Source organism: Aristolochia californica, unplaced genomic scaffold (assembly GCF_029961685.1).
Source record: "Aristolochia californica isolate CCGP_79_NKW_82.1479 unplaced genomic scaffold, dmAriCali1.0.hap1 SCAF_1, whole genome shotgun sequence".
In the NCBI taxonomy this organism is placed as follows: Eukaryota; Viridiplantae; Streptophyta; class Magnoliopsida; order Piperales; family Aristolochiaceae; genus Aristolochia; species Aristolochia californica.
Window position 1 is genome coordinate 6,250,867 of NW_027181770.1, and position 21,832 is coordinate 6,272,698.

The 21,832-nt window shown below is 37.6% G+C and overlaps 2 protein-coding genes across 6 annotated transcripts in view; one reads left to right on the plus strand and one right to left on the minus strand.

Annotated features, from left to right (window-relative positions):
- Nucleotides 1-796: 796 nt before the first annotated feature.
- On the plus strand, nucleotides 797-9,973 carry LOC137944086 (probable 3-beta-hydroxysteroid-Delta(8),Delta(7)-isomerase). The gene is made up of 4 exons (XM_068789609.1): nucleotides 797-863; nucleotides 1,297-1,443; nucleotides 1,563-1,658; nucleotides 9,813-9,973. The coding sequence occupies exons 1-4, from the start codon at nucleotides 797-799 to the stop codon at nucleotides 9,971-9,973; spliced, it is 471 nt and encodes a 156-aa protein (XP_068645710.1).
- An 870-nt stretch (nucleotides 9,974-10,843) lies between these two features.
- Nucleotides 10,844-21,832, minus strand: part of LOC137944054 (probable magnesium transporter NIPA8) — a 32,766-nt gene continuing 21,777 nt past the window's right edge. For all 5 annotated transcript variants that reach the window (XR_011110785.1, XR_011110784.1, XR_011110783.1 and 2 more), the window contains 2 exons: nucleotides 19,197-19,274; nucleotides 10,844-11,146 (listed from right to left, as the gene is read on the minus strand). The gene's annotated coding sequence lies outside the window, so the exon portion shown is untranslated. The remainder of the gene's footprint in view (nucleotides 11,147-19,196; nucleotides 19,275-21,832) is intronic.

Below are 21,832 nucleotides of genomic sequence, written 5' to 3' on the forward strand. Positions count from 1 at the left end.
TTCCCCTACATGGCAATGAGGGAATTACAACGAAAATATCCAACTCGCATCCAAACTCCTGGCGACTGCATGAATCCTTTTCCCTTGTTCAGTGTCTTGAAGACTAGCTCAAGTCTTGAGCACAAAAGTGACGTAAAATTGTCAGACAGCACGCCGAGCTCGAACATCCGATGGCAGAGTTCAAGCGCTTGTCCATTATGGCCGTTCTCGGCGAAGGCTCTGATCTTGACGCTCCAGAGGAAGGCATCGGAGGTTTCGGCGGCGGTGAAGACAGCATAAGCGTAATTCAGAGAGCGAAAAGAGGCGTACTGGGTGAAGAGATCGTCTTGGAGAAGAAGAGATTGAGATGAAGATGTGGCCGGAATTTAGGGCTTTTACGGTCTTGCATGTCCGGTACGGGAGTCGGCGGCGATGGCTCGCCGGAGAAGAAGTGATGGAGGCGGCGTAATGCGCACCATGCACCTCTTCTTCGCTTGTGAAAGAGAATCATTAAAGAGCCCAGCAATGGCGGCATGGTTTGGAACAGCCGACCTTTTTGGTCGCACAGAGCAATTTTTTGGTGGGCGACATCCCACGTGCGGCAAGGAACGGAACATATTACAGAAGGGAGAATCAACAGGCCGCAGAGAATCCTGTATATAACGGATCTATCGCCAGGCCACAGACTCTGTGCTCGACCGTTGGAGGAAAAGGAGCTCGAAGAAGAAAGAGTGCAGAAAAAATGTTTTCGGTAGGGCATCCGTATGTCCCCAAAGATCTCAATTTACCGGACTATGTCCCTGGATTCCTATCTATCATGACCATTCTTTCTGTCTACATTGGCGTCTCCGTGGTCATCATCCTCCTAACTTGGACTTCTTCAGGTATTTCGTCTTCCTTTTCGTTTTTTTTTTCTCTCTTCTTTCTCTTTTACCTCGTTGTTAATCGAACTTCCCTGGTCTTCCAAGAGCAATTGACATAAAATTGAATACTGCATCTGAAGTTGACAAGAGTGAAACACGCTATAAACCGAATGTTAATAAATGTTTCTGCTGCTAGATTAGGAATGTGATAGTGCTTCCCTTCCGTTTCGCCAATCATCTTCTACATATATATGGGCCGGTGGGCAATGCCGGATTTCAGTCGAGTTTCACTTTGAAAATGAAAATATCCGCTTAGGTGAGATATTTTGCAGCAAACCAACCTCTGATTGCGTGACAAGTTTCTCTCAGATCCACTCTGTGTACTTTGTAAATGATGGTTTATAGTTTACCATTTTGCATGATTTTGATTTCTCTACTTTTCACATGTTCATAGGTCGTTGCGCCAAGATATCAAAGATTGACAGATTGCTTATGTGCTGGTTTATATTTACGGGCCTGACTCACATTATCCTCGAGGGTTACTTTGCTTTCTCTCCTGAGTTCTACAAGGAAAAAACACCCCATTACTTGGCAGAAGTTTGTAAGTTAATTGTTCATTGTAACATTTGATGGCAGCTGCTGCTAAGTAGCCACTATGAGAACATAAGTTCCAATCTTTATGTGCACATAGTTGGGTAACTTACAGAAAGGCAATGACAGGCAAAGAGTACAGCAAAGGTGACTCAAGATACGCAGCAAGAGACGCTGGGGTTGTGACAGTGGAAGGGATTACTGCCGCTTTAGAAGGTTCTAGCTGTGTAAGTATCACTTATTGACTTGCCTTTTATGTATCTTGAAGGGTTGAGCATGCTGTTACATGATGAAGGTTCGCTTGTAATTTTCATTACTTTTGAACTCTTGAAATGTTTATGTTTGTAATGTGAACCTAGTTGCTTATCGAAACTCGATATCTGTGGTAAATTGATAGGTCATCATCTTAGAGATCCATGAGAATAAGCTTATGGCTTAAGCAGTAATATCTTACTTGTAAATGTCTGTTTATAATAGCTTCATACTTAGTTTTTATGCTGTATCTGTGTCACTGATAATCCATCTGTATCTTAATCAACTACCAAATATATAATGGCTACTTTGAACTCATTGAATCGTTGGCGATGTGTCTTCTTTCCAAAAATGGTTGTATAAGCTTCACCCTCTTGTTAATGCTTGGACAGTTTGCCCCTTGGTCCACTCCAGTTCTTACTCTGTCTGAACCTCCTCCTCCTCCCAAACCTTCTACCACCAAATTCCGTAAAAATATTCACAAAACAATCAATGATATCATTAAACTTTTTTTACTGTTTAAAGTATTTGCTTAGTCCATCTTTCTTTTCTGTATGATAAACTGTCGATTCTACCTGGAAATGTTTTGAAGCAAATTATTTCTAGCAAAAAAAATGTTTATGTTTCATTCCTTGCAAAATCCATACAAATAAATTCAAGTTTGACACTTTGGCTAGTGGAATTAGTGTTAGCTCTATTTCGTTATAAAGAAAGTGATGACTATGCCTTCTTCTTGACCAATGAACCAAAATGTGTGAAAGAGTCTTAGGAAAACTATGTTGGTCTCTCTGCCTTTTAATTTAGTCCCTACATAGCAAATTATCAAGGTCTCTTTATATTTAATTTAATCCCTACAAATTTTTTATTATCACTTTTCAGTTTTCTAGAAAAAAATGTCGGCTTCTCAAATAAGATTGGGTTCACATCTGGATGTTGACTAAATTTTTATGCTGGTTATTGACCTGACACAACCTCCTCACCATACAAAAGGCATTATTTACATCAACCTGAAAGAGAAGCCAACCTTTATTTACAATCACAAAGATTAAGATACGTATCAAGGTAAATTGGGCCACATGAGAGAATGCCCCAAAGACATCAACACCAAAAGTTTGTGTATATTCCTTCCCCACTAGTCATGCTTTGTACTGTTCAATAGAACCATCAACATTATATTTGATAGTATAAACCCAATGATACCCCACAATAGCAGGTGGATTATATAGACGTCGTATTCCCCAAGATACTAAAGCACTCATTTTATCATCCATAGTTTGTTTCCATTCCGTCGAGCACAAAGCTTCTTGCACTTAACAAGGCACATAGAAAGTAGACAATGACATAGTAAAGGACTTGATGGATGGGGACAAAAAATCAAGAGAACCATATTTTGATACTGGATGAGAAGAACAAGATCTTTACTTTCCATAGACTAATGAGCAAGTTCAAATCAAAGACAACAAGATCTGTAGGCAACGAGGAAGTTGGTGGATCATGAGAATAGAGCCTTGTAAAGGTAACTATTGAAGATATTGCAGGAGCACGAGAATGATGGTAGTAAACACCAAGAGCCAATGAAGCACTCGATGAAGTTCGGACATCCAGAATTGCAATAGGAACAAGACTATCTAAAAGAGACTCAAGTGAGACAAAAAGCTCAATAGAGGATGTAAAATACGGAGTATGTTCAAAGAAGGCCACATCTAGAAAGACACATTTTGACAGAACGAGGTGACAACTAATCAACCGAAGTCCCAAACATATGAACAAAACATGTACATCAAAAACCTCAAGGAACCACATTAAACAATTTATAATTCGGCTCTAAAACATGAAGAGGAACTTGACCATTAAAAAAAAATGAGGGCATACGATTAATCTAATACAATGCTAAAACTGCATCCCCCAAAAGGATTTAGGAACATTCATATGCAGTAATAGTGTCTTTGTAACCTCAAGGAGATGCCTGTTTTTATGCTCAGCCACCCCATTTAGTTGTGGTGTATAAGGACAGGAAGTTTGATGGGTAATACCATGAGAAACACAAAACACTGAAAATTTATGATTAAGATATTCCAAATCATTGTCAATACGAAGAATATAAACACAAGCACCAAATTAATTTTTTTATTTCATTGAAAAAATTGAGGAATACATCAAATACTTCAGATTTTTCTCGTAGGAGATACACCCAAGTTATCTACTGAAATCGTAAATAAACAACACAAAATACTTAAAACTACATAGATTATAAATCTGACATGGACCCTATACATCATAGTGAACTAATTCAAACAATTGGGTGCTTCGACAAGAACTAACTAGGAAACTGGAGCGACGATGTTTTCCCAACTAACAGGACTCACAATCAAATAAAATATCGGCTAACAAAGAAGTAAAAGACTGACGTAGCTTAACCGGTGAAGGATGTCCCAAGCGCAGATGCCCCCAAGTAATAAGAATCTGCAATAATGAGTGCCACAACTCGAGAAACTGATACACCATCCAGCAGGTATAACTCTTTCTTCTCATGTCCTAAACCAATCATCATTTTCATCTGCTAAGACACGGGAAGTAGGATAAAAGGTTACTGAACAATTTAAAGATTTAGAAATAAGACTCATAGACAAGAGATTAATTGGAAACTTTGGAACAAATAAAACATAATCTAAGGACATCTGTGGAGTAGTGTGAATTGTACACTCCCCCTGAATGGGAGAGGTGGATCTATCAGTTGAAGTAACTTGACGATATGAATTAGATGGATTAACGGACTGAAATAAGGAGGGCATACCTGACATGTGTGTACAGGCTCCTGAATCGATGATCCAAGAGAGGGAATGGGACACATTCAATGCAGTCATACCTGTACTAGCCATTGTGGCACTCATTGAGGTAAGAGGAGTCTCAATATTCTGAGAAGCAGTAGATGAAGCTGTCAGCTGACCAAGTCATTATACTAACTATTGAATTTTCTCATAGGATCCATGTGTGAGGAGGTGTCCTTATTTGTGACTATAGAGTTGGTCCAGGTAGGCTAACCTAATTTTTCATAGCATTTCTCAAAAATATGATTAATCCTATCACAATGAACACATTTTGGATCCCCTTAATCATTCCAACCACGACCATGGCTAAGAGAAAACGACCTCTACCTCTATTATTACCACCACGAAACTTACCATCATGCTTACCAATAGAAGACAGGAAGCTAAGATTAGTTGCTTATAAGAAAGCTTCATCAAACTAATTTTTATTTACTACTACACCTTCATTTCGAAGAACTCTTTTAAAGGCTTACTCGAGGGTGGTCACATCCTTATAGGCCAACAGCTAGCCTCGAATAGCATCATACTCAGGCCCCAAATCATCCAAAAATCAGGCCACTTAAATCCGATTTTCTTTCTTACAAATGTCTTCAACTTTTGCAATAAAATGATGGAATGCACTAATCTTTTGTAGTACCCCTCTCATCTCCATGACATGATTTGTTATTAAGCTACTTCCACATTTCATATTAAAATATTTCAATATAACTCATAGATCATTCACAAATTACTTTCTTGAGATAAAATAGAGAGGACAAGGCAGTCGACATTACTTTGGCAGTATTGTAGCTCCAATTCTGGTCACTAAATCTGGGCTTCATACTATTGACCAACCAGGTCATTACTAAATTGTCATCTACCACCCAATCTTCAGTAATAGGCACAGTGGAGTTATATATTTAGCCATTATTCTGGCCCTCAAATACATCAAAACTGATCTAAACCAGTTCACATAATTTGATCTATTCAATCAGATAGTAGTTATCTGAATAGGTTTAAGAGAATTTCACATATGAACTCTTAGTTGTTCTCTGGACAACAAATTGTGTGCTGGATTTAGCGATTAAATATCATAAACCGCCACAATTCAATACAATAGAGAGTCAATCAACCAAAAAGCAACACTTCCCCCAAATTTTTATGCTTGTATGGTCAAGTGGGCTTCACAACGAAGTCAATTAGGACAATTCAACACCCCATTCATTCAATTTCCAAGCAATAATGATCAACTTCAGCAATTAAGATCATTAATCAATGAAAGAATGACCTAATTACAAGAAATCAGGATGACGTAGGTCATATGAATGTTGACCCAAACATTAGGGTTAATGATGCAGGCAGATTTGAAGAATTTTTTCAAATTGGAATCATCAAACAGCTCTAAGTCCCGATAATCAATCAAATAGAAGCAGTAGCCTTTAGCCAAAGGGGCTAAGGTAGGTGAGAAAAAGAAATTTTGAATTTTCACAATGAAGTGGAATAAATTCCCCCCGTATTACCTAGTTCATCAAATAATGGCGTTAGTGTAGAAATAATTGAATTGAAGTAGATTACACCATTTCATTCGCTCAGGCAAAAACGACCTCCCTCTCTTCTCCAGCTCCCCACCCCTCCCCTCCCCCCCCCCCCTCCCCTCCCCCCCCCCTCCCCCTCCGTCGGCCTCCCTCCATCTCCTCTCCCTCTCGACCTCTGTCGCAGAGCACGGAAGGCCGAGAGCTCTCGACCTCCCTCTTCTCACTCTCGGCGTACTATCAGAGCGCCACCTTCGTCGCCATGGCCTCGTCGTCGCCGTTGCCCATTGGCCCGTCGCTGAGGAAGATGAGGCACGCCGTGAGGAAGACGGTTTAATTTTTCCTAAGTTAAGGTAAAATTAAACCATCATAATAAGAATAATAAATTATATTTTTTATTTATAAAATAATTATTTTTATTTATTTAATATTTTTATTTTGTAATTACTATATTAAATTAGTGATTTAATATTCATAATTAAAATATTTTTAAAATAAATATTTGATAAATTGTTTTGGTTTAATTATCCCATTGCTATAATTAATTAAACCAATGGTTTTAAATTTTTTGACAATATATTATTAATTATTAATACATAAAAATATATATTATGTTATTGATAAATATATTTATTTTTTATTATTATATTAAATTAGTGAGTTTTAATGTTGAAATATTTCTTATGTTATTAGAAAATAATTTATTTATTTATTATATGTGGTTCTATTATTTTTTAATTTTTTATTAATTTTTAAATATTTAATCTAGTCACAAGTAATTATTGTATTAATTTATAATAAACTATAATCATTAAGTAATATAATAAAGTTTTTCGTTAATTAGAATATTAACATATTTTAATACTACACATTAAATTACTTATAAGTGCAGTAACCATGTTTACTTTGGTTTATTATCTGTTTAGGTATATGTTCTATTTAAGTATATCATACTAACACTGGAATCTGTTTTTTAGTGCACTTGAACTCGTTTACACTAACACCCAAGGATGAGTTGAAGTTGAATCAATTCATTTAAGTTCAATTCAATTATTCACTTCAATTCAAGTTCATTGTGGAACCCCCCCCCCCCCCCCCTAATAGTCCATAAATCTAAGAAAATCCTTCGAGATTGCTAAAAATGGAGAGAAGTCCACAAAGTTGAATGAAATCAGCCCAAGAGTAACCTTGTTGTCTTGGAAAATGTGCCAAAAAAGCACTTCTTAATTAGGGTTTAAGCGATATTTTATAAAAATATAGAAAAACCCCTCAATATTCAAAATTACATATCTCATAAAATACATCTAAATTGAATGAAAATTGAACCATAGGTAAAATAAGATATTGTCTATTTAACAGTCATATTACAAGAGAAAAATGTAATGTAAGAATAACCAAAATACCCTTGAAATGGTATTTTAACAATTATTAAAAAATAAAAGTTGTATTCAAAATTCCATACGCTGTCAAGTATGCTATTGCCACAAGGAAGCCTTACAGCTAGGGGTGGCATCGAGCCGAGCCGAGCCGAGCCGAGCCTCGTCTCGAGCCTAAAATTGTTATCGAGCTCGAGCCCAACGAGTTCGAGCCGAGCTCGAGCCTCAACATACATTTAAAACTTTTCAAAAAATATATATCGAATAAAATGTATATAAAATTATGCATACATTTTACATAAAATTGGGCATGACTTCTATATAAAATTGGGCATAACCTATATATATAATACGTGTATAAGATTGGGCATAACCTCTACTTAAAATTGAGCCTAATCTATATATATAATACTTGTATAAAATTCGGCATGACCTCTACTTAAAATTGGGCATAATCAATATACATAATACCTGCATAAACACTCCATAAACACTCCATAAAATAGTCTAAACACTCCATACACTGCATAACATTATAAATAAACTCCATACAATAATTAAACACAACAAAATTAAATGAAATATCACTATCAATTTACAATCACCCAAATAAAAACTATAAATCCTTTAAATAAAGTCCTATTACTATTAGAGACTTACTAGAAAATTGCAAGAAATATTTTAAATTTTTCTTAGGAAAGTTAAATGGACCTCTTATTGCCTTTTCTAAGGAAATAAATAAAAATTAATAATTAATCTAATATATTATTATACTTATCGATAAATTTTTAATCACATAAAATGTCAAACACAAAATTGCTATGAAAATTACCTCATGCTCAAAGTATTATATCATTAACTGTCAAATACTTATTCAAAATTTTTCTATATGGTTTTCTAACCCATCTTAGCAAGAAAATCTTACTTAGAAAATTACATGATTTTTTAAAAATAATTTATAATTAGAAAATATTTTGAAAAAACATGAGGCACTAATGGTCCCTATATTTCTACTAAAAATGTCTTTTCAAAATTTATTGAAAAAAACACTAATAGTCTCTAGAAATGTATTTCTACTAAAATATATTTTCAATTTCTTTAAGAGCCATGAGGAAGGGACAAAGAGTTTGTTTTTTCCTTGTTTATGATCTTGCCCGTAGGGGTGGCTTTGAATAAATTATATATAAAATTATGCATACATTTTTAAAAAATATAATGATAGGGGAGGTTCAGGATTGAATTTCAATAATGGATTAAAATGCACCAATATTAATCTTTTTTACTCCAATTGTTGTCTAACTTGTTTTGTAATTTTTGAATCCCCCTAGATGAAAATTTATATTATAGGAAAAACTAAAAATATTTTTCCTATGATACATATTCCCAAAAAAACATTTAAATAAAATCTTATTACTATTAGTGACTTATTAGAAAATTACAATAAATATTTTAAAAAATTTCTTAGGAAAGTTAAATGGACCTTTTATTGTCTCTTCTACGGAAATAAATAAAAATTAATAATCGATCTAATATATTATTATACTTATCGATAAATTTTTAATTAAATAAAATATCAAACACAAAATTACAATGAAAATTGTTTCATGCTAAAAGTATTACAGCATCAACTGTTAAATACTAATTCAAAAAATTTCTCTACAGTTTTCTACCCCATCTTGGTATGAAAATCTTACTTAGAAAATTATATGATTTTTAATAAAAAATTTCAATTATAAAAATTTTTAAAAAAAATGAGACACTAATATTTTATTGAAAATTATTTCTATAAAATTTATTTTTAATTTTTTCGAGAGGAATTTTTTTTACTTTATGATCTCGCACGTGCGAAATCATTTTCGCGCGGGGGAGATTATTTCTCCCCTAATTTCTCCCCTGAAGTTAGGTTCTAGTTTTTCGCTGAGACGACGCGGAGGGAAGGGGGTTACGGCGACAGGGAGGACCTGTCGTCGGCTGCGACGGAAACAGAGACGATGGCGAGGAGAGGAAGAAATCGAACGGACGGCCACAGAGGCGGTCGACGAGTAGCTGCAACAGTGGTAGAGATGGCCGGTGAACAGCTGCGACGACGGTAGAGGCAGTCGGCGAGTAGCTGCAACAGTGGTAGAGACAACCGGCGAATAGCTGCGACGACGGTAGAGGCGGCGACAACAGCCGACGGGAGGGGCTCGGCGGTGACAAGGGGAGGAAAAAAGTTCCCCCCCCCCCCCCCCTCCCCTCTCGATCCCGATATCGATTCCGACTCACCTCGAGCCGGCTCGCTAGCCGATGAACCGAACCTGGCTTCGGTCGAGCTCGACTCATTAAAGTAAATGAGCCGATTTCGGTGCTCGAGTTCGGCTCAAGCTCGATAGATAATAAATCAAACCGAACCGGTACCGAGCCGAACTCGAGCCGCTCGCGAGCCGGCTCGGTTCAAAGCCACCCCTACTTACAGCTACAATCTACCGTTAGCTATCTCTCTGGTTCAACTCTATGGAGATGCTGTCTACTACATCACTTCGTACTTGGAGGGAGACAATTTCTCGACCAATCCTTTCTATTACTGGGCTTAATATGTGGGAGCCGATAGCTCATGGAATCTTATTCCAGCCTTCATTGTGATCCGGAGCTGGAAGAAGATAAGTGCAGCATTTCAGGTGCCAAAGAAAAGCAAGAGTAGGTGAGGGTGGATTTCACTAAATATTCAGGGACTTAAAATAGTTGGATTGTGTTATGAACTACTGCCCTTGCAGCAGTAAGCTTTAGACGTGATCAAGATATTCCTTGATGTATACTCCAGGAAAAATGACTGCTTGTGATAGCCAGTTTCAGCTATCTATAGCTGTGGTATAGGGAAGAAAAGTTCGCTCTTTCAAGCCTCTGCTCTATTTTTCCACAGTGAAATTATATCTCTTTCATTCAAAAACATAAGTTACGAATCCAACATCGTCTGCAACTATCTGATTCCAACTTGGAGAACGGGTGTTGATAAATATATTCTTATTTCATCCTTGCGTTCCCACAATTCGTGGCAGAATTCTCATCATTGCGTCCCCATGACAGCTGACTTCAGGTACAGTACCCGACCAACGATCAACCTTCAATAAGTGGAATGCCTATTAATTCTGATTGGTAGAGTATATCAACCAGCATTCTTTGCGGGTTCTTTTGTGTATGTAATGGCAGTCCCCTTTCGTAACTCTGAGACAAACAAGGTTGAAAATGCATGTCACAACTGATCCATGGTCAATAAGACGCAGTTATCTCTTATCTGTTCCAGGGGATTATCCTATTACGCACAGATTTCTCTTTATATTTTGTCTATTTGTTACTTCCAAAGCACGCAACTAATACTAGTAGCTGACGGAGAAAGATTTAGAACCACGTAGATGGCTCTAGTAAAGTTTTTAGCTGTACGAACTTTCACAGCCATCACACAGAAAATATACGAGTCTTTTTCATAGAAAATCAGACTAGAAAGCATGAAGCATGCATGGCATAGAAACAATCTTTATCACTTCACTTTGTCTTCCTGGAGTTTGTTTCTCTTGCAATGCCATCACTTACCAGAACCACATTGAGAGACACTCGTAGTTGCCTTCTCTAGTAGAAATGAGAGCAAAAGATCAATACAAGCTTCAATGTTTCCTACTGCCTGCTTCACTGCAACTGCTGCCAAATCCAATCTTGAGACAAGCTTTTGTCCCATCTCAGGGCCTTCACGCATCTCCTGGAGCTCCTTGGTCCTGTTCAGTATGTCATTCGGTTTTGAATAAATACAATCCTTCAATACTTCATTGCCCAGTAATGAGAACATTATTAGGACATATTTCTTTTACAAGGCATCCCTTGAAAGAGCCAAAAACATTTTAGTGCAATCATAAAGAACTTCAAGATAATTCAGTACCAGCAAAATTTTCCTAGAATCTAATAAACATGCATAAACTGGAGAGACTTGAAAAAAAAATATTATAGAATGTAGACAATCACAGGTTTTATTGATTTCTTCTTAATGAGCACGAAATCAACTTCTTGCCCACCTATATTAGCAGCATTCTTCAGGCAGATGTTTTAGTCAAGGAATCACATAACCATTCATTAACTGGGCTATCAGTCCTTTAGAAGGGGATTTGGCTCAATAAATTCAAGCAGTGTGTGTGTGTGTGTGTGTCACAAACCGGGGGTAAGCTCAGGGTTGTAGAATCGCTTGTGTCAAGTATTTTGCTACTCTTCTGTCATGTTGACCACCATTAGATGAATAAGTGGGCCGAGACTAGTAGTGAATAGTGTCGAAGTAGAGAGGAATATTGTATGCAATCAGTTTAGGGCATGTCAGGGGTAGTTCTACCAATAGAGAACTATTAGAATTAGGTTTTCTAAATAGGACAAGTGGGCATTAGTCCACATAGGTTAGTAAAAATAACTCAGGTCTATAAATAGTAGGCTCTTAAGAGCCATTTGAATCATGGGATGAAATACAAAACTTTGGCTTAGGCCAACCCAGGTAACTAACCACAAATAATCAGTTGATGAGGCAGCTAGTCCCCGATTCAACAGTTACTATCCTCACACAGCTTTCCAGCCCCACCTATGCTCCTAATCTTTCACCTTCCACAAGGTCCACTTTTCCCCACTCGACTCTCTCATCCTAAACAAGTGCCCTCAATAGTCCTACTCCAGTTAGGACTCTTTCCCTAATTTGCTCCAAGCTTAGAACGTGCCTTAGGTATCTCCCGCCTCTCTTAGGATTCCCGCCTTCTTACCCTAGGACAGGTCCTTACTTGAACTACAACTTCTATCCCCTACCACCTTGGAATCACAAAACCATTAGATCCATTATTGTCAAACCTAGAGTCCAACTCCACTCTACCTCTTGTATATGACCTTGTCTTACCCTTCACTCACAAAATCCTCTCCTAAACCACCTCTAACTCTCTGTCATCCTAATCTTCCCCCTATTCCTTATCTTTCCCTACTTCCTTATCCCATGCCAATAGCACCTTCCCATGAAACTCTTTCACCCTCTTCTCCCTATGGACCACACCCCTGAGTCAAGCTACTGCTCAGCATCACCATCTACCCCTATCCCAAAGCTGACTTATCATGCAAATTCATCTACCAAACCCTAAAATCCTACCCTCTCAATGAAAGCAACTATCATGGAGAATATTTTGGTAATTTGAGTATACAGAGGTAAAGTAGTCAATTGATGCAAGAGGGATATAAGGAAATAACTTCAATTCATGAGGATAGTAAAGTTATTAAGTGTCAATTAAGGTTCATTTTTTGGGTTCTAATCATGTATTAGGGAAATTCGTGGTTGAGTAGGGCAACCAAGAAAAAGCTCTTGCTTATCCTCTCTTTTTTTTTAAAAAAAAGATGTGTATATATTAACAAAAGAAAAAACAGAAATTACAGAGAAGGGAACATATCCCTGATAACCAGTGATTATAGGGTAGCTCCGTGCTTAGCAAGCAAATCGGTTGCCGAATTTGCAGATCTCGGAATGTGAGACCAAATACAAGATAAAACTGAAGAAGTTTCAATAATCTCCCAAAAAGTGTCCCAATGGGGCCACGGGGGAGGGGATGCATGCTTGCACCATCCAATGACCACATTCGAGTCTCTTTCAATATGGAGGGGACCGGTGCACGTATCTCTGAAAACGCGAAGCCCGTTGAGAAGACCATGAAGCTCCACAGACGTAGAGTCGGTGATTCCTAAAGGGTCGACATATGAGAAAAGTTGGTTGCCTGAGTGATCCGAGATAACCCCGCCAAATCCAGAGAACCCAGGATTACCAAGAGAAGAGCCATCAAAGTTCAACTTAAGGTAACCAGGTTCAGGAGGGTCTGTTCCTGCATAATCCGAACCTTTGTCCCCAAGTACATCCTAGCCAAATTAAACCAATTTTCACGGATAGGGGTACCCAAAAATGAGGATAATGACTTCCTCGTCAGGAGCCAAGAAGAAATATGTCCCACCACCTGGTCCGCTGTTTCTCTTTTACCTTCGAACCTCCTACGATTGCCCTCATTCCATAGACCCCACGGTATGAAACTAGCACAAGCAGAGAGAGCATCACCTTTCCGAGGCTAGGAAAGGACGTACCAAGGAGCAACTTACTGAATGAGAGCAAATCGGCCACCATACAGAATTGAATCCCTAACATGCTAAGGATGGATGTCCACACCTTCCATGAGAAGATGCATTGAAGCAGAATGTGCTTATCCTCTCTCTGTCTTCTTGCAAAAGCCCAAGCACAAACACTAGTTTGCCTATCTTTTTTTTTTTTTTTTATTCTTTGAACAACTTTATTCTAATTGTCGAAGACAATCTTCCTACTGCATTAAAGACCTAAGAAGTTTTGTAACACTCTCTTTCTCTATCACAAGTGTGATTTTTCCTTGAATTGAATTGAAAAATTAACAGAGTTAGAGGAAGAGACACATGCAAAAGAGAGAGGAACAAGAAGAAAGAATTTTGAGTGGGAGAAAGACCCATGTTAGGTCAAGTGAGGACCCTCTTTCACATGAGGGTTTTTATTGAACTCAGAAGTTTGTGATGCAATTACAAGTACACCCTCAAACTCATACACAACATTAAAACATCACTAATAATGGAAAATTATAAAATTGCTATGTACTCTCTAACACTCCCTCTCAAGTTGGAGTATAAGCATAATAGAAGTCTAGCTTGTTACACAGTTTAAAAAACAAAAGAGGCCCAGCCAAAGCTCTAGTAAATATGTCAGCAACTTGATTTTCAGTTTGAATAAATGAAGTAGAAATTTGACCACCCATCACCTAGTCTTGGATAAAATGGCAATAACCACTCGTAGACCTTCTATCCAATTTGGACCCTGCAATAGTCTACATCAGATGAGCCCCTTAGCTCAATATGGCTATTATTTTTTATACAACATACACTTGCTTGATCCCTTCTTTAAATATCTCAAAATCCTGTGAACAACCTGGATATGTATCTTCCTCGGATTCTCCATAAACTTGCTTACCATCCCCACTACAAATAAAATGTCACGTCTAATAACCATAATATATAGCAATTTTCCTAACCTCCGAAAATAAGTCTTATCTTTCAACACTGATGTGGATTCATCAAACAAATCCAGATCTGTTTCTAATGGAGTTTCAACTAGCTTAGCTCTCAACAAGCCAGTTGCACTAAGCATGTCAGTAAGGTGCTTCCTTTGAGAGAGAAGTATACTTATTTTGCTCTGAGCCACCTCAATACCAAAAATATAATGTAGGAGACCCAAATCATTAGTTTGAAATTGTTGAGCTAAATGGTTCCTGATATTAATCCCTTGAAATAACTATATCATCTATAAGCACAATCAAAATCGCACAACCGGTTTGCCTTCTTAAAATAAACACAGACTGATTTGAGTTACTCCTTTTGCATCCAAAATCAACCACCACACAACTAAAATTTTCAAACCATGCACAGGGACTTTGTTTTTAACCCATAAATAGCTTTGTGCAAGCAACATACTTTTCCTTCCTCTCCCTAAGCAACAAACCAGGGACGTTGCTCCATGTAAACTTCCTCTGATAAATCACTATATAAAGGGCGTTTTTTCACATCCAGTTAACGAAGAAACCTGCCTTTATTTGCTGCCATTAACACTAAAATACAAACAGAATTTTGGAGAGAAGGTTTCACCATAGTGCATACCAATGGTCTGAATATATCTATTAGCAACAAATCTAGTTTTATACCACTCTACAACACTAATCGCCAAGTGTTTGAGGGGCTGAACACAATGACCAAGTTCCTCGAGATACAAAGGCGGACATCTCCTCCATGGTTGCTTTCCAATTAGAATCCTGTAAAGCTTCAACATAGTTCTTGAGAATAGAAGTGGAGATAAGGGATGAAGCAAAAAGATGATAAGACGGTGACGGATTATCAAACGAAACAAACTTAGAAATAGGAAGTTGAGTGCAAGAATGGACCATTTTACATAGTGCAACTAGAAGATCAAGATCGGAAAAAAAGACTTGAGATGTAGGTCCACCATCCGAGGAAGAGATTGGAGGGGAAGGAGGGTTCTCGTGTTCTATTGGTATGAGAGAAGGCTGAAGGTCTTATAAGTGGCACCGGAGGATTCTAGAACTAGCATTGGTAGTGACATGGTAGGCAGGAATTGTCTCTGAGAACTAGCTGAATAGAAAGGCATTTTTTTTTAAAATGTCACATCAACAAATACATACCATCTATTGATAATGGGATCAAAACATTTGTACCCTTTTTTAACCCAACAACAAATACATACCAAGAAAATACATTTGTATGAGGATCAAGAACATGAAAAGGAACCTGGCCTCCTAACACTGACGAAGGCATACGATTAATCAAGGTACATGCAATTAAAATAGCACACACCCCCCCCCTTACAAAAAAAAGGTTGGGAACATTTATATGGATATAGACAACCACATCTAGTAAAAAAGGTTTTTTCTTTCCACCACACCATTTTGTTGCGTATATACAAACAAGAGGTTTTATGGATAATTCTATAAGATGAACAAAAATCATTGAAAGAAAAACTCAAGAATTCTTGAGCATTATCATATCTAAAAAACCAATTAAATAGCCAAACTGATTTTAAATCTCATTAAAGAAAACTTCGAATACATCAACTGCTTTTGTTCGAGATTTAATCAAGTAAACCCAAGTGACTCTACTGAAATCATCAATAAATGACACAATACTTGTGTCCCCCAACATTTTGAACTAGACATGGACCCTCCACATAAGAATAACTTGAAATAAACAATTCTTGATAATGACTACTTTTAGCAAGAAAAGAAACTCTATGTTGTTTGCCCAAGTTGACAAGCCTCACAATCAAACTTAAGAGAAGCCTCTAACAAGCGGAACCATCTTTTACAGCTTCTCAGTACTTAGATAACCACGTCGCATATGCCACTCAAATGCCGAGGTTGTAGATGTCAATGTTGTTAGATATGGCACCGTCTCAAAAGGCCCCTTTCTCATGCCTCAACCTTATCGTCTTCTTTGTCTACAGGTCCTGAAGATAAACATATGAGAATAAAATGTGATTGAGCAATTCAGATTTTTAGTAAGTTGACTTACTGATAGCAAATTGACAGGAATTGTGGCAAAAACATAATATCTTGCAAGGAGATAGAGGAAGATGCAGAACCACTACCATAACCAGCAATTGGAGAAGCAAAACCATCTACTAGGGTAACTAGCCCAAATTTTTTCCATAAGACAATGTAGAAAGAATAGAAGAAGTACCAGAGTCAATAACCCAAGGGGACGAAGATGGAGAAGCTAACAAAGCTGAAGTACATATATATGCAAGAGTAGCAATAGCATAGGAAGAGGCAAAGGAGGTGTGATCAGCCCTTATAGAAGAGAAGAGGGTTCAAGTCTGCAAAAAGGTTTGCACAAATCTGTATAAATTAGCTTTATTCATGGATAAAACATTTGAGCTAGTAGGGCCTCCTCGAACAGCTTGGTTTGCCCGTGAGGGCCTAGCCAAACTTTTATCTAAAAAATGGTTAGTCCTACCACAATGTATACATGGAGTCCGGCCATTCCTGTCAAACGCCTAGCTAATACAACCCAAGAGACCGGTCTATTAGGGAGCGGAAAGCCAAGTACCTAAACCAGGTGAACCGGAACCACCGTTCCCGTTCCCTACCACTTCCGCCGGGATTCGAACGCGGAACGTGGTGCCTAGCTCTGATACCATGTCAAACGCCTAGCCAATACAACTCAACAGACCGATCTGTTAGGGAGCGGAAAGCCAAGTACCTAACCCAGGTGGACCGGAACCACCTAGCTCTGACAATTCCTACCACATCTTTTGCCTCCCCCTTGCTCATGACTTCTCCCTCTTTGACCAGTACCACGACAAAAGGAAGAAAAAGCTTATCACAAGAGCAGAGGACTCTTTTTTCACTTTTTGGGACACAACAGCTGGCTCTACTCCCGTAAGGCTGGAAACTACATCCTCAAATGATGATTTGTCTGTTCTTGCTAATATCTGAGCTCTTACCAACTCATATTGTGGACCAAAAGAATGTAATAATCTCGAAACTTTAATCTCCGCCTGTTGTCATTCCAACTTATCCATGTCAAGTTCCAATGAGTAATAGTTAAGCATTTGTTGTCAAACCCTTTCTAATTCACCAACAAATTGCATTATCGCCACACTCCGTGGTATGAAATTTAGCATATAGCTGACAAATTCTGGACATTATATCGTTGAGAAAATCTCCTTTTTTAAGGCAATTCATATCTTTTGAGCACTATCACAAAAAATAATCTGATTGATTATATGAGATTCAATGCTACATAACAGCCAAGATATGACATGTAAATATCCAGCCTCCCACTCTGCTGTCCAAGTAGAGGGTGGTTCTTGATATCATATTTAGCCTTTTTCCGTGCCCCTGTATAAATTTCAGCTGCTCTGGCCCAGAGTAATTGCTACCATTCAAATTGGCACAGTGATCTAACCAGAATGTTCTTCTTTTTCAAAGGAGCCTCCTGACTCAATAACAGGGTTAACCACATAACCATGGTCAGCTATTCTCAATTACAACAAGCACAATCAAACCACCATATCACTTACAAGGTGCTGACATGCACAGGGACAAAATTATTCAGCAGAAGCACTTCAAAAAACAACAAACCAGCATGCAACCTATCCTTGAGTAATGACACAAAACACCAAGCAAGCCTCTTTTGTCCAGTAACTCAAGCATCACCAGCAATCAGATCTTCGCATAACTCTAGCATATAACAAGTCACCAAGCAGCAGCAAACAAGCACAACCAAAGATAACCAAGGATAAGCTGTTCTCACACGAACAGCACCAGAACAACTTCATTATAAATACCTTGTCTCCCATGAGAAGGTTGCATAGGATAGGTTGCAATCAGATTGGTTTTTTTGTTTTTTTAAATATTGCAATCAGATTGTTTAACACCTCATGCTAGACATAGGCCAATAACCCTGACAATGGGTTATGACAGGAAGAAAGAAAACAACTAGAAGCGATTTTCCTCTTCAAGACCACGACTTTCAGCACTTTTACACCAAACTACAAACTTTTGAAGGCCTCAGGATGAATTTCAAAACACCTCACGGGCCTGCTCTGTGAGTTTTCCTTGAATTGAATCGAAAAGTGCAAAGTTTGAGGAAGAGAAACACACAGAGAGAGGAACAAGAAAAGAGAATTACAAGAGAGAGAAAGACAAGTGAGGACTCTCTTTCATGCGAGGGGTTTTTATTAAACTTCCGAGTTTTTGACACAATTACAAGTATACCCTCTAGCCCATATACAGCACTAAACCCTTACTAATAGTAAAAAATTACAAAATTGCCACACACTCTCTAACAGCAAGGCATGCTCCCTCTCAACGTGTGTAGAAACCTCCTCCTTCCAACCATGCAAATCCAATAGTAGAATATCATCCCTCTTAGCTAGCCTCGGAGGCCATTGCATGCAAAGGAGGTTCATAACAGAGAGAGTTGAAATCATGCCAACTAAGATTGCCTTCACAATCCAAAATTTCTCTAAGATTGATATCCTCAACATGACGCAGGAAGTAAATGAAACAAGTACACATTACCCGACATGCTTTTCTCATTTTAAATTTTAAGATTCACCAATCCAGCATGAAGCAACATGTCAAAGCTAAAGTATTTTTTTTTAACTGTCAAATACTTAAACATGCCAACAGAAAATCATGTGGAACAATTGTTTAATGAAATGGAGAGAGTTGATACCTCGTCTTCAATGCTCAAAACTCTCAGACTATATTTTAACGGAATTATGTGAACTTGACGGCCTAAAATCTTTGCACCCTGCATAAAATATAAATCTAATTTATATTTATACCAAAGCAACATCTTCTGCTCCTAAAATATTACAGAAGTTCAAATGTATTTCATGCAATGGGATGATATGAACGAGTATGACAGGCTGCAGAACTGAAAATGTTCTTCATTTTAATTCCATACAATAACTTTCAAACATCAAGGACCATATGATGGAATGGAAGCTGTAAGAAAATATGGAATCAGGGGCAATTTGGCCATTGTACATGTATATTCATTTTCTCTTTTGGTTAGGACGATCATAGGGTAGTGGCATATCAACCAGGTTATGTTTTCTGTTTTGTTTTTGGCTTTATATTGCTATATGAAGCAGACGCATGAACTAAGGGCAATTTTCTCTTTTTAATTGTCTTTCACTTGAAGAATAAAATAACAGAGAGGGATGGAGTTGATCCCTGACGATTGCTGCTCTCTCTCTCTTTTCTCCCTTCTCATTCTTCTTCCTCTTCTCTTTACTTCTTTATTATACAATTTTACATGGTATCCAAGAGATACAATTCGAGCTTGGGAGGTTCTACACAGTTTCCATTCTTCTTTTTTAAAGCCAGCAACTTCTGGTAGGATAATTTCTCCAAATTGCTTCTTCTAAGTGCTTAAAGGTCAGATCTTTTCCTTTTTCTTTGTGTCATAACCACTTAGTCAATAGCCTGTACTGCCTATTGAGCAGCTATTACGTGTTATTGTGCCCCAAGAGGTTTTTCTCCTAGCTCTTCTCAAGTCTAAAGTAGACTTATTGGGGAGTGAACCTAAAGAAATTCAACCAGTAAAAAGTATTTAGAATAACATTTTCAGACAAAAAGATTTAGGACAGCTAAAGTATTTTCTTGGTATTAAGGTAGTCCGAAGTCAAAAAGGTATCATTCTATCTCAGAGTATGGATACGTTACAAAAAGGGCAAAATGGTAGTTTGAAGTACATTTTTTATATGTTACAAGAGCATAGTCTATTGGATACGCGTCCAATGGATACTCTCATGGAAGTCAATACTAATCTTCATGATGACTAGAAAACTAAACGTAAGGATAGGACACAGTACAAATGCCTAGTAGATAAGTTGACCAAACATATCGTTTGCAATGGGAGTTGCTAGCCCATTCATGGAGAATCCACTCAAAATACACTTAGAGGTTGCTCATAGAATTCTGAAATATCTGAAAGGAGCTCATACAAAGGTCTATTATACACTCCCTAGGGAAAGATTGATGTGTTGGGATACTCGGGTGCTAATTGTGCAAGATCCAAGCTAGATAGGAGGACTACAACAAAGACCTGCTGCTTTTATTGGAGGTAACTTGATTAGTTAGAAAAGTAAGAAACTGATGTAGAAGCTAGATTCAATACGGAGGCAAGTATAAAGCCATGATTTATACAGTGAGCAAGCTTATGTAGGTAAAATCAGTTATTTTGAGTTAGGATTTCCCATTACAAAGCCAATGTTTATGAAGTGTGACAATCAGGCAGCAATTTTTATAGCTAGACAAATTCACTCTTCAATGAGAAGACTAAGCATATTGAAGTGAACTCCCATTTTATCAAAGATGTTGTAATGCAAGGGAAGATTGTTACAGCATATGTGAAATCATCTGAGCAAATCGGTGACATCTTCACTAAACCTCTTGGAAGACATGAGCATTTGATGTTTCATGACAAGTTAGGACTCTTTGATATTTACATTCCAGCTTGAGGGGGAGTATAAGAAAAATTAGGATCAGAGGCAATTTGGTCATTACACATGCATATTCATGCCCTCTATTAGTTAGGAAAGTCCTAAGGTACTGGTACATCAATCAAGTTATGTTTTCTGCTCTGTTTTTGGCTTTGGATTGTCGCATACACCAGATGGATGTACTAAGGGCATCTCTGTCTTTTTAGCTGTCTTAAACTTAAGTAACATATTAAAAAAGATTTAAGGATGGAGTCGATCCCCGACGGCTGCTCCTCTCCATGCAGCTTTCTTCTCTCTTTCTTTTCACCCTTTTCTCTTCTTTTTACTTCTTTATTATACAATTTTAAGCAACAACATCTAGAATATTGAGAGGTCAAACACATTTGGAAACTTAATATTGAGAGGTCAAAGACACTTTTGGAACCTTCATAAGATCGCAACTACAGAATAGTAAAAGCAATCCATGAAGAAAAATAGTATATATCAGAGGCCCCAATAACTTCCAACCTAATTGTGAAACCTCTTTTCTTACAACATAACAAACTGCCTACATTTTGTTTTTTTTTAAGAGAATGTGTATATAACAAACTGCCTACTTAGTGAGAACTTTTTCAAAAATATATTGGAAAAAGGGATGACATACATCACTGATAATTTGCTGTTTACACAGTCCGTTGTCTATCATGCCAGTCTTGAAGGCTAGGTGATATTGAAGTCCTCGATACCATGCCTCAACAAAAACAACCAATGGATTATCCTCTTCCCTTTCGATGTACTTTTATCATGTACATGCAAAAGCTCCCCAAAAAAACAAAAGAGAGAATGCTTCCACAAAGGGGGGTTAGTCCACAATGAAGTG